The sequence below is a fragment of the Candoia aspera genome, chromosome 4 (genome assembly GCF_035149785.1).
Source record: "Candoia aspera isolate rCanAsp1 chromosome 4, rCanAsp1.hap2, whole genome shotgun sequence".
Lineage (NCBI taxonomy): Eukaryota > Metazoa > Chordata > Lepidosauria > Squamata > Boidae > Candoia > Candoia aspera.
The window spans coordinates 53774775-53791839 of NC_086156.1; the positions used below are offsets into that span (position 1 = coordinate 53774775).

General features: G+C 38.5%; 1 protein-coding gene across 1 annotated transcript; it reads left to right on the forward strand.

Moving 5' to 3' along the window:
* The first annotated feature begins 3305 nt into the window (after positions 1-3305).
* RALA (RAS like proto-oncogene A) lies at positions 3306-16135 on the forward strand. Its single transcript, XM_063304161.1, has 5 exons — positions 3306-3473; positions 10114-10271; positions 12571-12779; positions 14860-15034; positions 15411-16135. The coding sequence occupies exons 2-5, from the start codon at positions 10149-10151 to the stop codon at positions 15477-15479; spliced, it is 576 nt and encodes a 191-aa protein (XP_063160231.1). The 5' UTR covers positions 3306-3473; positions 10114-10148; the 3' UTR covers positions 15480-16135.
* The last annotated feature ends 930 nt before the right edge of the window (positions 16136-17065 follow it).

A 17065-nucleotide genomic window follows, 5' to 3' on the forward strand; every position in this document is an offset into this window, starting at 1 on the left:
CTTTTTTCCTTTGGTCAATTCTAAAGTGCAATGAAACGAAATTCTACTCTTTCTAACTTCAGCCACTGTGTCCAAACTCAGGACATTTTCATCCAGACAGTTTCTAAAGCTAAGAGCTATAGAGAAAAGCTACAACTGGAGGGGTAAATCAATTCATTTCACATATATAATTTTATAAATTCTTTTAATTTTCTGGGGGGTGGGAGAGAAAAACCAATTTATTGTAAGTGGAAGAATCAACTTTTAAAATAAGAAATTATTAAGTCATTTTAACTGTGGAGAAGGTGAGTTGGGGTCAGAACCGGTTTATTTTTTACTCAAGTATCTTTTAATTCTTCAACTCAGACTCATTTCTCTTTACCTCATCCAAAAAATAATTGTGGAAAATCTGAATCTGAGGAGTGTTATCCCCAACATCTGCAGACTCAGCATATTTTTTGAGTTATATTTCCACAATCTAGCAGCATGTGCACATAATCATACAAATGCCACCATTATGTACTTAAATTCTGTTGTGTGGCACAAGTATGTAGGTTGCAGCATTTTGTCAATATTCTATCATTTGCTTCCCTACTTTCTCAACCCATAGATACTCAGGGCACAAAGCTTCCCCAGTTTCTCAAGTGTAACAAATAAATGTATTACATATACATATGCATATTAATATGGCAATATTAACATATTGGATCCTGGAAAAAATCTATGTCATTGCTAAGAGTTGACACCCATTTGATGGCATATAACCAACATATTAGAAGGATAGGTTTCACAAGGAAAGGCGACCCTTACAGCTGACCCTGATCCTTGTATCACCTGAGAAAGTGGTACAATTGTGATACAACTGCATCAAGTTCCTTTTGGAACTTCCCCAGGGAAGCTAGATGTGCTTGAAATCCTGTGCTGCAGCAGAGAAATGGGCAATTAACTGACCAAGCTGAATCTGTATTCTGCAGCTGCCTTGGTGGAATTAATATATCCGCATGGGATGCTCTGAAGCAACACTGTTCTACTTTGAACAATAGTTTCCAGATTAGAGGAAGCAATCTATCCATATATTCTTGCATTGGTCAGAGCCTATGCTGCATATTGTGTTCAGTGCCAAGCATCTTTTTTCTTCCATTTCAAATCACAGTATTTAAAATCTGAAGCTTCCCAAGGTCACATTTCCTTAGAAAATGTTCTCCTTCACATAAACTATAATATTTATCCAGTGAGCTATAATTTCATTTCAGCATTTTGATCATGCAAATGAAAGACAACTGGAAAAAAAAATTATCTGTGCAGGAACTTCTCCCATTTATTCCCTATTTCCTCTTTTTGTCGTAGATAGTGGCAATGTAAGCACACACTTGTTCTAAAAGGAAGTGAATAAGACATATGCTTTCTGTAGTACACAGGAAAACAAAACATTAAGGGATGAAAATAGATGGAATAACAGTCATGGACATTTTGGTAGGCTCCATTTGACACTGGAGGAGGAGCTCTGATCTCAGATTAGAAAATTTGATGTTTGATTCCCTTTCCCTGATGCCCTTGAAAAGCCCCATTTCCTGACAAGCAGACTTTCAGGGTCAGAAAGCCTAAAAAATGTGGAAGGGGGAAGTTTGTAAAGTCATGCTAATTGGGAATACTGAGAACTATAGCTAAACATATCCAGAAAGCATCAAGGTGTGACTTGCAAGGCCTACTTAAATAGGGATGAATATGCCAAGAGTAGCAGGGACTATCAAAAAAGTGAAGAAAGAAAGGAAACCCAAGGAAACAAGTATCAATAGTCCCCCATGTGGACATTCCTTTAGATACTGATTCTGTTATCCCAGATTTCTAATTACTGGGACACTTTGCAGAGCATCTGAGAAGGCAGCAATTCAAAAGGCAGTCTGGATTGAAGATGCTAGAAGTCACATGATGTCAGCACCTGATCATTCGAGCATTCACACAATCACAGTCAAGAGGCTGGGATTCCTTTCACTATTTTAATGAAGCATAATGAACGGTACAGAAGGCAAGCTGCGAATAAAGATTTCCCGCTCAAATCTAACGTAAAAACTACATTCTCTTAGTTAGTCCCCTTTCCCACGAAACCATGTCACCCCCCCCCATCCAGATGGTATTCCTGGCATATCTGAACCCCGTGTCGTTGATGTCCTCCATAGCCATAATAAACCACTTCACACTCCAACTTCACACCCCCTCCTGTCTGGCGACACGGAGTCCATTCCTTGGAGAAGGAAATGATGGTAGATGCTCCGATAAGGGTTTCTGTGAAACCTTTGCTTGGGAGGATCTGATACATGAGGTAAGAATTGCATACGTGATTCTAGTTTTTCACATTCTCTACCTTTATATGACCATATCTATACTTTCTATGAAAAAAATTCCCATAATTCTCTGGATACATCTCCCAGCATTTAATTGCAATGAATGATCTTGGGTGCTAGAGAGGAAGATATTAGAGTTGACCTTAGCCAAGAGACTGAGAAGCAAGAGAGGAAGAAAACTTGCCATCCACTTTTGGTACACCATAAAGTTGTATATCTCTATTGTTTCTTTTTTATTTACTTCAAGGTGCTAAACTATGGTTTATTTAATCCATGGCTTGTTGAAAAGCCACAATGGCCTGATTCACAAACAAAACCAGGGCATAATGATACAAACTGTTCTCGTTGATGACACAATGATGCTAAGCCATAATCAAACAAACAGTATTAGGATTTAGCATGACATGTGAAGTCAGAGATAACAGTTTGTATCATTATGGCCCAATTTGTTTTGTGAATGTATGAATCGGTAATTTTTTTTAATCAAGTGATTTGCTCTAGCCGTTAGTTAATTTTGGCTTTCTTTTCCTGCACCTTTTCTAAATCTATAATACCCTTTTCTGAAAGGCAGCTGTACACAGATTCTAGACTGTAAATAGGATTCTAAGTGTGGCCACATCATAGATTTGTATAAGGAATTTACTATATTGCAATTATATATTATTTTTATTTATTACCACCATTTATGTGTCACCTACTCAAAGGACTTTCAGTCCTCTTTCTATTGATCAAGTCTTTTTTATTGCAGCTGCATACTGAGTAAACTTCTTTCACTAAGTTATCTATGACTTCTCTAATAACCTTTCCCTGCTATTTAGTTAAGTGATGTAATTAAACTGGCATCAAATGGCAAGTTTAATGCACTCTTCCCCTGAGTTTTGCAGGAAACTGGCATTCAATTGTTTGCACACATTTCTTCATTTATTACAGAACAAAAGAAGGTGGATACTGAGCAAAGTCCAAGAAATGAATAAAGCATCCTGCAGTTGATGGGACACAACAGGAAATATTTGTGGTATCGCCTGCTGCCTTTAATCCAGCAGTCTTGATCTCATCATAGTGGGTCTGGTGCTAGAGAGAGAAGTGGACCCAGGCTGTGTAGCTGCCATCTTCTTTCTCCCATTGTAAGTGGGCCTCACCCATTCTCAGCAGGTGAGTGTTCCCTTCCCTTCAATCTTGCTCCAGTGAGTTTTAAGCTGGTTGGGTGTGAACTGTGAGACAAGAGGCTTGCCAGCCAGGGTATCTCAGCAAGATACGATGGGAATAAAGGAACCTAAATGGTCACCTATTTGGTATGTTTTGCTTCTGAGGAGGCCAAAGAAGGTCTTCCCGCTTTCTTCTTTCCAGCTGTCTCCCTCTCTTTGTTCTCTTGTCCTTGCTCTTTCTCCTCTGAATGGGCTGCTCTGATACTCCCTCTTCTTGTGTCTGGAATGTGATGGCAGGGGACTGTGATGCTTGTGTAAGTGGCTGGTTAGGGCAAGTGTGTAAACAGAAAAGCCAGTTCACTAGATCAGACTATAGATCTGTTTACAAGTAGCACGATCCAATGATTCTGGTCTACTAACTGCCAGAGTGTTTTGTTTTTCTGCGAAGAAAGTCTTACCTAGGTAATTTGTAGGAAAACAATCCTCTTGCTTCAGTCGTCATTTGTAGTATGGCTGAAACCCAGCTGGTACACTATTTTCAAAATAATTGGGTGTTAGGCACAGGATAGTAGCAATACTTTATGATGGCCTCCTCTGCAAATATACATTCTCTGTACATGTTCCCTCTGGATATAAGACTAGTGTGTGTGTGTGTGTGTGTATACATACATACATATGCACATGCACACATACATACACACAGACACACACACACACACATATATATATAGAGAGAGAGTTTACTGGTTGACTTAAGATATGCAATTTATCAGAGTAGCAATTTGTCTCCAGGAAGGCAATTTTGTATTCTTTATAGATATTGGAATCTAGGAAGTTAGTGTACTTTGATTAATTATGCAAAGGCTTTTGACCTTTTTATCATAAGAAGCTGCCTAACTCCTTCAGTACACTCTGCCTGATTTCTCTCTCATTTTGTTAAATTCTTTATTTGCATGTGTGTGTGTGTGTGTGTGTGTGTGTCTGGCTGTATATGACAGCCATAATGCCAACGATGTACTCTCAACTTCTAATTCTGTGCCTGAGTTAGTTCGAGTTGTTAACCAGGAAACATTTTTGTCTGAGGAACTGCTATCTCAACAGGAAAGTCAATTTTCCTGATATTCAGAATGTAGGTTGGTTTGGAGCTGTGTGATATCAGAAGGTCAGATTCTAATACTAAACTAATGCTTCCTGTTTTAACAGTTAGTGGTTTGATAATAAGATGTTTGAAGTGCTCAAGTGAGAGGAGAACAGGAATGGAAGAGAGTGTATCTGTATTCTTAAATGACTGTGTATAAAAATATTACTTCTAGAGCACTGTTTGCTTCATTACTAACACCGTGTGGTGGCATTTGCTGCTTTAGTGTTATGCTTAGAGAGATTTATCTTGCCACCATCAGCCTGGTCAGTGATAACTTATCCTCTTCTGTCATTGCTAATACTTTGGGATAGTGTTGTGTTGCAGTTTAGGAACTGAACTCAAGAAGTTTCTGATTGAAAGCTTATCTTTCCAAGAAACCTTCAAGGTGTCATTTGTTAAATCGCTGACTCAAACTCCATTTCATAAGATTGTTGTAAGGATTACAACAAGGAAAGATAGTCATAGTTATTGATGCAGTCATGGAGACTTTCTGTGGTTGAATAAAACTATAAATAGAGCATAACTTTAAAAAAATGTATTACTGACTGGATGAAACTGTTTGTGATAATTCTACAGTACAGAACTGTATTCTAGGATTATTTACCAAATTTGTAACCAACATATGCAATGCTTTCTCTGTTAGCCTCAATTATCTTTTATGTAAAAGATATGGAGCTTATTATAAACTACTTATGATAGGGATTTGGGAATTTATTACATGGATGTCGTGTGAAGTGTTCTGGACCGGAAATTTGAAGATTATGTGGTGTAAGTATGCAGTTTATTGTTGTCTGGTAAGGTTCATATGGAGAGCCAGTTTGGTGCAGGAGTTAAGGCACCAAGCTAGGAAACAGAAGACTGTGAGTTTTAGTCCTGCCTGCTAGGTGACCTTTGGCCAGACACTCTTTCTCAATCCTAGGAAGAAGGCAATGGCAAACCCCTTCTGAAAATCTTGCCAAGAAAACTGCAAGGACTAGTCTAGGTAATTGCCAGGAGTCAACACAGACTCAAAGCTATTCCCCTCCCCGCAAAATATATAATTCTAGAGCTGATTCTATCTTACAATATTATGGTACAGTAGAAATACAAATGTACACTTTTGGCTAATGGAAAATGCAAACACAAAATCTTTACCTTCCTTATTCTAATGTGTTAAATAAGATTTAGATAGTGGAAACTTTGATCTTAAATTTGATTTATTCTAAAAATGGGTATTTCAGCTCTTTCTGGAAGGTGTAAATTTTTTCTTTAGTGCTGCAGCAGTTAGTCTACTGTACCCAGATTGCATTTCTCCCCACCTCTGAACTGATTTTGTATACTTATGAGTCATACAACATGATATCACCTCTTGTGCAAGGATTGCTCTGTTCTTATCTAATTTGTTTTATTTATGGGCAGAGTAGAAAGGAGATTGAGATTTCCTGTTAGATCACCTGGTGTGTTGTAACAAATTTGCAAAAGTCCAACTATAAAAAGTCTCCTCACTTCTAAACTTGACTGATGATATGAATAACCTGGAGTGCACTATTATCAGAAAGACCTGTGAAATCAGTCCAGCTGTTGAAATCAAGATACTGTTTTAAGTCACATGTTCAGAAGAACTCTGTTTCATATAGCTACCAGTTGTAGCTTAAGGCATCTCCTTGCACTTGAGCCCAATTAATTTTCTAGTTTTTTTTTAAAGTGTAACTCAAAGGATTGAAGTCTGTCCACCATCTTGCACAGTGCCATTTCAAACTTCAAAATGCCTCCAATTGCAGATCCAGAAGTTACTTTGTTTATTTCATTTGGAGTCCATGAGGTTGTTGCTGTGATTTATTGTAGATTGGTTTTTACCTTGGCTGGCATTACAGGATCTCTCTCTCTCTCTTTCCCCCCGCAACTCTGAGTTTCTACAATGAGGTGGGTAGCCGTACAGAGTTCATATCTATTTGCCAAACACCACTGAGAGCAGCCCCCTCCTTTTTCTAAGCATGTAGAGTTGTGTACCTCTGTGTGTGTGCTTTCTGCAACCCTGCCCACTCCATTTTATGGCTGATTTTTCTGTCTAGCTAATTACTCCCCCATTTCTTTGAACCCTTTCTCCCTTAAACTGCTCATCACACTGGCTTTCCCAATCCATTGCTGCTGCCCTTTCTACTTAACCCAAATGATTAAGTTCCTGGTGTGGAAACGTTTTTGTTGTTTTTTCTCCAGTTGTAAACTACAGGTATAGCAAATGTGGTTTAGATAGCATTGGATTAAAATCTCTTTCTCCCCAGAGATGGAACAACACAATGTCACGTTATTTGGTTTTTGCAAGCTAATGGTACATATCTGTGAGGGATCTTGTGGTACAAATATAATTAACCTGTTGTGACAGTCAGTTATTAACCTGTTGTGACAGTCAGTTATCTAATGGTCACAGGTCTGTGTGATCAGGGGTTACAAAATATTGCTTAACTTTACAGTACTATCATATTATCAGCAGAAAACTGCACCAGCGTTTCACAAGATAAATCCAAATCATCATACTAGAATTCAGTATCAGGCATCATGGAATTAACCTACAGTACAAAATCATCATCATCATCATCATCATCATCATCATCTGTCCGAGGATGGGGAAAAAAGGACGGAAACTTTCCAGGCATGCTCACACAGTTCTTCTCCATTTACCTTGATCTTTAATATTAATAATAACATAAATGTATAGGCCACCTGACTCACAGCCCATAGCTTAATAAACCATACATACATAGTTCTATTCTATTCTGTTTCGTTCCCTCTCTACAGAAGGCATAGGGCCTTGAAGGACAGGAGGAAGAGCCATTACAAGGGCAACAGTCAGATAAGCAGGGCTTGAGCCCCAGCCAAGAAACTGATTTGGGAAAACATTTCAGATGAGCCCTTCTGTCATGAGTACTGATGGTGAGCAGGAAGGGGCACTTATCCAGGGGGGAAAACGCATGCGTAGTTTAGAGACTTTGAACTGTCATTCAAAGAAACCCAGAACAGACCCTCCTTGACTTTTGAGGTTTATCTGTCTGGGTTTTCCCATGCTTCTTAGTTTGGTAGGATTTTCTGTCTACAATAGCAGTAATAAAACATTAGAGACTTTCTCCTCGTCTCGGCATGGTCTTTGCTTAGTCAGGACAAAATCCTACCAAACTGAAGAAGTGTGGGAAAAACCAGACAGATAAACCCCAAAACTCAAGGCGGGTCTGTTCTGGGTTTCTTTGAATGACAGCTCAAAGTCTCTAAACTACGCATGCATTTTTCCCCCTGGATAGGGCCCCCTCCTGCTCACCATCAGTACTCATGACACCTTCCCTTGTTCACACAAAGACTGACGGAGGGAGGGAGGGGGAAGCACATTCAGCCTGGCAAGATTCTTTTACTACACGTGACCGCACTGCTTAGTGATGGCAATTGCAGCAGTCCCGGTTGTCCTCGTTAAGCAAATCACCAGGGGTCATTAAGCGCAACATCACATGGTTGCCATTTGTGACTTCCTGCTGGCTTCCGCATTGGCTTTGCTTTTTGGAAACCAGGAAAGAAGGTTTCAAATCCTGGCTTTCTTAGCACCCCTTCAGGAGCCAAATACAATTCATAGGTACACAGACTGTTAAGGGGGAGACTTGTTTCTGCTGCCTTGCTGCTGGAACTTGCGTAAAGTGACAAAGAGGCAAAAGCAGGGAAGCCTCAATTAACCACAGATAAGAACTTAGCTGGGCAAAGACGAAATTCCAGTTCAAGCAGTCCAAAGTCAAGCCGAAGATTTATGAAGCCACACCGAGGGGGACATGAGGTCTTAGGCAATTAACAAGCTGGAGTCGTAAATAACTGGATTCCAAACAAGAGTGCCAGTACATGAAGCCAGATGCCTAAGTTGCTTCCAGCAAGAGAAGGCTGTTTCTGAGAAGTTAAATCCTGCCCCCCCCCAAAGTGTGCACAGCCAATCTTTAAGTTTTGCTGGTTAGTTCAGCATCTTGCTGCTTGCTTGTAAATTGCACACTTTGATGGGGTGCAGAGATTCCCAGAGGAATTGCCACAGGGTCCAAATAAGTGCCTGAAGCAGTCTGCGCTGTGCTGAATCTGACCTTGAGGGCATGACAGAAGGTCACAAACGGCAATCATGTGACCGTGGGGACTCTGCAACAGCTGGAACTCTGAAGACCGGTCATAAGTGCCACTTGCTCAGCGCCCTCACAAGTTTGAAAGGTCGCTGAATGAGCGGTTGCATAGCTGTTACAATAAAAGTAGTCCTGGTTTCTTAGTTTGGTCTACCTTGTAGGGCTGACCTTCCCTCCCTTCCTCCCATGCAGCTTCTTTCTGGGCTTTCACTTCTGGGCTGCTTGTATTCCAGCACCTTTGTCAAGCTGTTCTTGTTGAGACCTGGTCTGTTCTCTGAAAAGTGCCAGGCTTTCCACCAGCACATCTCTCTCTCTCGGGTCCTGCAAGCTCCTGCTGGGTCTCCAAATACAGATTCCTCCTCCTTGGCACACACTATCATCAGTTCAAGCCATACAGAAATAACCTTAGGAGTGCCCAACAACCTTTTCATCCATTAATTAATGCTTGGGTCTTTTTACAGCTATAAGGCAGGTGTTTTACTGAGGTCAAAACTTCTCAATTGTGTCAGTCTTGCGGAGTAGTCCAGACAAGAAGTACAACCAGGAGTACTAGCTCTATCTTTATTGTAAGATTGTGTTAACAGAATCTTGCAAGTCTGAAAGTACCCCTCCCTTCGTTCCACTTTTACTCTTCTGAAAACTAGCGAGGGTCCTTTCTGAGACAATTTCAGCACCTCTCCTCCTTTAGACTCAAATTTCATTTATCAGACCATTGTCTAGGCTGCGGCTCTTCCTCCTTTTTCCCAAGGTCCTTCTCACATGACACTCAGGCTGATTTTGGTCCACAAGGAGGGGAAAAAACAACCCTTTAACCTCAAGGTCATTGCATCATCCCAAGGCCATCAGGGTAACTCATCCTAATGGACTTGGACTCACATGTCCAAAAAATGATGTAGGGGTCTAGGATCAAAAGCTATCACAGATATTATTTAAATTTATTGATATGCAGCACTATGTTCTTAAAAGGACAAAGAATCAATCTGCCCTATTGCACTGAAAGCATCCTCAATCTTGAGAGTTGTATCAGTTTTTTTGCCATGGCATTTACAGACCTGAGAATGTTTGTAATTAGCAAGGGTCAGGCTTCATGTCTGCACTGAGGTTCTTTCTGGTAAATCTTACTGAATTTCATGATTCAGCACACCAGCTATGATAAGTGAATATTCTTCTCCTAAACAGAAATAATTCCTGCCATGAAACATGTTTCTCTTTGCAAATTCAGCATTTTATTTTTGTATTAATTAACTGGGAAAGTACAAGGAATGGAGCAAGGTGTATATGTGTTTTTTGCCCCATCATTGGCTGTCTAGTTATTTGAGTTATTGCATTGAAATGAACTTGTTATGAATATGTTAAGCCCTTATTAATGCAAGAAATCATTCTTGTTCTAGGTTCTTCCTTTGTGTGAAATACCTGCACTTCAAAAATGGATGTAGATAATCTAAACTATCTCAATGGTGAAAATTCTTTGTCTCTGCATAAAGTGATTATGGTAGGCATTGGAGGAGTAGGGAAATCTGCATTGACTTTACAATTCATATATGATGAGGTAAGAATTCATAATATTTTCTCTTTAAATTTTATGTTCGTTCTCAAGGTATATGAGAGCAGACAATTGAAGCACTATTTCTTTGCTGAAAATGTATTCAGTTATGTCACTGACTAAAATGACTTAGATACAGTTCAGGAAAGACTAACTTGGTAAATAATTGAGCATACATGAGCAAATGAAATTCATTATTTCAGTTAGGTAAAATAAATTGTTTCTGATACATTCTTTGTCTTTGAATGCTACATATAAATGAAAAGCCCTGGTGATAAAGAATTATTTCAGGAGACACTTGTACTCCTGTTGAGAACAAAAGACTGAAATACAATTATAGTAAATTTTGCCCTGATAGTTATTAAATATGTTTAAGTCCTGTAAGAGACTTATCATACTTATTTCTCAGTGAACAAGGCTGTCAGTATATTTTTATTCACAAGAGTTTTAATTTACACAACTTGGGTACAATTATACACACACATACAAACACACTTCTGTTAGCTGGTACAATTTCTTCTATTGAAACATAATGGAGCAATTTCCCTGCCTCTCTCCCCCCTCCCACCCCCAAATCTTTCCAGACACCTTTATAATTTACTTTGGTGGTTGCTTGGGGAAGAAGCTGAAGAATAAGAATTTCAGGTTAAGTGTTTACATGGTAATTTTTACACCATTTACCCTTGTGAACAAGGGACGCGGTGGCGCTGCGGGTTAAACCGCTGAGCTGCCGATCGGAAGGTCGGCAGTTCGAAACCGCGCGGCGGGGTGAGCTCCCATTGCTCGTCCCAGCTCCTGCACACCAAGCAGTTCGAAAACATGCAAATGTGAGTAGATTAATTGGTACCGCTTCGGCGGGAAGGTAACGGCATTCCGTGAGTCATGCCAGCCACATGACCACGGACGGGTCCTTAGGGACAACGCCGGCTCCAAGGCTTAGAAACGGAGATGAGCACCGCCCCCTAGAGTCGGACACGACTGGACTTTACGTCAAGGGAAACCTTTACCTTTACCTACCCTTGTGAACACAGTAAACACACCCTTACTCATTTTCTGAAAACTGTAAACTGAGAGCAAGGCCCACTCCCCTCTTCGCACTGAAGATGTTGCCTATTCTGGCAATGAAATGTCTGCAAGAAAACAACAAGGCTCAGAGAGCACCAAGGACTCCACAGTTCAACCCTGAGCTACAAATATTCGCTTCGGTTGGGAAATCCTACAAGTGGCTGGAAAGGGCTGGATTAAAAGACAGTGCTGGGGCACTGATCATAGCAGCACAAGAACAGGCACTAAGCACCCGATCCATAGAAGCAGGGGTCTACCACACTAGACAGGACCCAAGGTGCAGACTGTGCAGAGATGCCTCAGAGACAATCCAACACATAGTGACAGGGTATAAAATGCGGCAGGAACAGCATACACAACGGCATTGTGTACAGGAACATCTGCACAGTGTATGGGCTTGACCCTCCCAAGTCCAGATGGGAGATTCTGCAGAAGGTTGTGGAGAATGACAGGGCTAAGATCCTGTGGGTCTTCCAGATCCAGACAAACAGGCAGGTACTGGCCAATCAACCAGACATCGTGGTAGTAGACAAGGACCAGAAGACAGTGGTGGTGATAGATGTAGCAATGCTGAGTGACAGCAACATCAGGAAGGAGTATGAGAAGCTGGAGAAGTACCAGAGTCTGAAGGAGGAACTAGAGAGGATGTGGAAAGTGAAGGCCAAAGTGGTCCCAGTGGTGGTAGGAGCACTTGGGGCTGTGACCCCCAAGGTGGGAGAGTGGCTCCAACAGATCCCAGGAACAACATCAGAGCTTTCTGTCCAGAAGAGTGCAGTGCTAGGAACAGCTAAGATACTGTACAGAACCCTCAAACTCCCAGGCCTCTAGTAGAGGACCCGAGGTTGAGGAAGACACATACCACCCATAGGGGTGAGAAGGGAATTTTATGTGTGTGTGTGTGTGTGTGTATAATACAATTATAAAACCAGCGTGCATTTCCCTAAACTACTATATTTATTCAAAGTGAGTCCCATATTTCATTATACTTATCCACACAAAGTCCACATCTATAGGCAATCCTCTTATAGATAGCAAGTATAATCAGGTCTTCAATCCATTGAGTAAATGTCTTAACAGTTATTGGAAGATTTACGGTGACATAATCCATGCCCAATATTTTGAATTTATGAAAGCAGTACAAAAGTACTATTGCTGGTTCATTATAATTATATAATAATGTTTGAAATACTAATGAAAGTTTGTTGTTCAAGATGGGATTGATTATTTCATTTTGTAATAGTTCGTAGAAGATTATGAACCTAACAAAGCAGATCACTACAGAACAAGAGTGGTCCTGGATGGAGAAAATGTTGAGATCAATGTATTGGATACAGTAGGACAGCAAGACTATGGTGCAATTCAAGACTACTACATTCAAAATTCAGAAGGCTTTCTCTGTGTATTTTCAATTACAGATCTTGAATCTTTTGAAGCTACAGCTGATTATAGGTAATTGAATGAGTGGGAGAGTCCATTTTCTTTAATCATTTTTAAATGGTTTTTGTTGTTGTCATTTTGAATTATTGTACTTTTTGTTTTACACTTTTCATGCCTTTAATTCTACCTTGAATGACTTGGAGATGGATTACAACTGAAGGAGATAAGTGAAGGTAGATGAACAACTCTAAGACAAAATGTCATTCTTTAAATTTAGCCTTTTATGAGGAATAGGCAAATCAACCTTAATCTGAAAGTGACAAGATAGACCTGAATTTGTGATTCAATTGGAACCACCAATTAGAAGCTTCATGTAGCCTTACTTCGTACTGCTTCACTTTCTCATTTTTATAAGAGTACATCTACAAACTTGCAATTAAACTGATAAAATCGTTCAAGAAAGAGCAATTACACATAAATGAAGCATCTGATTAATGCTCCAGATAACCATGTTTTTTTATTTTTATTATTCTAAAAAATTTATACGCATACAATTAACAAAACCATCTTCAAACTAAAAAAAAACCTTTAAAACAATTATAAAAAAAGAAAACCCAAACAAACTAAAAATATAAGAAGAAAAGAACAAGAGAAAAGAAAATCTACCTTATATTTATACTTATTAAAAGTCACTGGTTTAGTAATAAATACAGTACTATAATACAATCTGTATAAAATATTATTTTTAAATATCATAAAATCTCTGCCAAAGGAACACATATTGTTGCATCCTTTGATCAGTAGAAAATATTGCTTTTTCCAAAACAGATAGATTACACATTTGTGAACTATTCCTTGACATCTGGAACCCTAATATCACATTTCCAATTTCTCAATATGATTCTTCTAGCCAGCCAAGGTTGACATAACAACTGTGACCAAAACAAAAAATCCCCATGGAGATACCTTTCTGGAAACTTTGGGGAAATGAAACTTTAAGTATGTTAAGTTGAAAAAATGCTGCTGCAGCTGCCAAATTTCCTCATTTGCTTGGTGACTAGATACAGTAGTTGAACTAGAACCAAGCAAACCAGACTGAAAAGTTGTTTTCTTGTTTTTGTTTCTTTTTACTGTTGGGGGAGAGGTGCTAAATAGCATATGATGATTCCCCTATATAAAATACCATATGATGGCCACACTTAGTATGAACTGTTTCCTCAGTGATTAAATGTTTGGTAGTGGAAGTATCAGTATTTTTTGTATCTCCAAACTTCTCACTTCACATACCCTTAATGCAAATCATAAATGGCAGACTATTTCCTATCAAAGAGAAAGGGTTCTTAGTTGACTTTATAGCATAGGAAGTCAGGTGACAGTTCCTGGCTTAGGTATGTAAAGATTTAACTGAATTAAGTAAGACATTGTAATCTTTGGTAAAATAATGGACAAGGTTTTAGAGATTAGAGAAATAGGGTAACTGTGTAGAGTTAGATATTTTACCATTAATCTGATTAAATGTGAAGCCTTTCCATACAATAGTGGAAAAACCTGCCTTGACACCACTTTATAAATAGTCTAGTTTTTCTATTTGAAAAAAAATGTCAGGATACTGTATTAGTTTTATTTATTTATTCTGAATATAACTATCTCCACTATATTTTCTATCTAGCACTGTTCTAACATTTTCTGTATCAGTGACAAAAATTACATTTAATTCCTCTTTCATTATTACCTTGTCTCCAATTTTCTCCAGTTTTCTCCATAAGCTCTTAGTAGGCTGTTTATAAATTTTTCCCATCTTGTCTGATGTTATTTTCATGCCAGATTTGTATCTATTATACTTGACTTCCTTTTTACAGTACCCTATTCTGCTATTCCTTGATCATAATATTCTTCTCAGTTATAACTAATTTTTCATAATTTTACATAATTTACCAGTTTTTTTTCCAGTGCTGTTATTTATGTTGGTTTCACAATTGTTTTAGCTAATTACCATGGAACTTATTTATTCTGTATGTTTAGTTCCAAATGCTGTCACAGATAAGTAGCAGTAAAAACATATTTTTAGTAGTTAACAAATCATCTAATTTTTGGATTGATTAGAATATTCAGTTGCATGCTTTTAAAATGTCTATGATTTTTTCTTCTCCAGAGAGCAAATTTTAAGAGTAAAGGAAAATGAAAATGTGCCGTTTCTACTTGTTGGCAACAAATTGGATTTAGAAGATGAAAGACAGGTTTCTGTAGAAGCAGCCAAAAACAGAGCCTATCAGTGGAATGTTAACTATGTGGAAACATCTGCTAAAACAAAAGCTCATGTTGACAAGGTAAAAACTATTTCCTGTTTCATTTTTATAGTTGATCTTTGCTTTTCATATATGATTTGCCAATACAATACATAGAAAAAATACTTTTATGTATTGTACAGTATAATAGATAAAAGGTGCTACTGCTTCAGTGGTATAGCAATAGTAAAGGAAAGGGCTCCTGGCTATCTCTTTTTCTATTTGTTTTGCTTATGCTTTCTCTGGAATTCTATTGTAGAATTCTATTTAAAAATTTTAAAAATAGTTTCAAACTTCTGTAATTTTTGTTCAAAGTGGAAATGGAATTGAGGAGGCTCCTTAGCTTCATAACTAAATAAACAATATGAATCAGAATTGAATCCATGTCATATTAAGTATTCATTCATATTCCTTCTAGGTATTTCTTGATTTATTGAGAGAAATCAAAGCAAGAAAGATGGAAGACAAAATTGAATTGTTCGAGTAGATGGTGTTAGCCCCACTAGGTAGACCAGACCAGGAAATCAACTCCACGGGAAAGTTAACACTACTTTTATTGAAATCAAGTAGAATAACAGAATCCTGCAAGTTTGATTAATTCAGTGAATTAAGGAGGCATCTGAATGGGCGGCTTCTGAATGTTATCTGGACATTCTGGACTTAAAAAAATGTTTTACCCCTTGTTATCTTGACAACAGAGCTTGCATATCTCTGCCATGGTCATCTTCCTTACTCTCTGCACATGGTGAATTCAGTCTTCATCTATGTCTGGGGGGGAGGGGAGTTTTTTTGTCCTTGATGTTTTTAATTCCCAAATTGTTTTTCAATTTTGAATCAGTTATAACAAAGGAAGACAACACTATTCTACTTGAACAAAAAAAGCTACTGCAAATAAATGTAGGATTAATAGCTCAGTTATCTCTCAAACTCAATCAGTAAGTGATTACTCAATCAGCAGATTTTAATCAGTACATGTATCTTAATCAGTAAATGTATTTCTTGAATACTATAATTTACAGTAGTTGGTGTTAAAGAAGGTTGATTGCTGGATGCCCATGTCACAGCACGTCTTCTTCAACAATCCAGGATTGGCCCTGGTACTTAGCATTGGAAATATTGACAAAATAAACTGAAGAGAATAAACTGTTCGTTTGTTAGTGCCAATAGTTTCACATTGTCATTGCCATGTCCCTTTTGAACAGATCCAAGTCTTTACATCGTTTTTACCCTCTTCTCCTGAAACAGTACATTGTAGGGTTCCTCTTCTCTGCCAATGGCATATTTCTATTCAACTTTGTCCAATTGTTTTCTATGAAGAATGGGGATAAAAATAAGAAAGTGCAACTGACACCAGTTTAAAGCATCAACAACTCCTATGATGAATGGATTCTGTTTAGTGATAATAATTAAGCTGAAAAACTTTAAAGCGCTGGGATAGTAGGAGACTGTGGTGCAGAAATTTCTACTTCCTAATCCCTGCCAAATCAGCTAGCAAGAAAGAACATGGGCGGGGGAAATACCTTTTGTGCTGTATATGCCATACTGTTTCATTTTCCTTCTCACTGACATAAACAGAATAAAAATGTATGCCAACTCCAAGGCTAGCATAACTCTTTAGCCTTTTTACAGACACAGCAGAGAGATACAAGGGGCTCTTGATGCAACAGATCCAAGTCATGACATCTTTTTTACCCAATTCTGTTAAACATATAGTTGGGCATTTCTTCAGCAGCAGCACAGCATTTCTATAAAGCCACACAGTTTTGGCAAGTTATTTCTTTCTATAAGAAAAATGGTACAGATGAAGTGAAACTGCCACCCAAATTAAAGCAGTGTTAAATAAAACCTGTGCTGAATAGTGACAAACATACATGCTAATCCTAACAAACTTCTTGCATGCTTGGTCAGAAAATACGAGAAGTCAAACTTATCATGAATCATATGCTGAAACTGAGCACACTGCTCCAGGTATCCAAGAATTGGGAAATACTCTATATTACGCTAGGAATGAATGTGTATAGTTCACTGTATAATTCAGTCACTCTGGGCACCCTTTTGCCTAATCTTCAACAA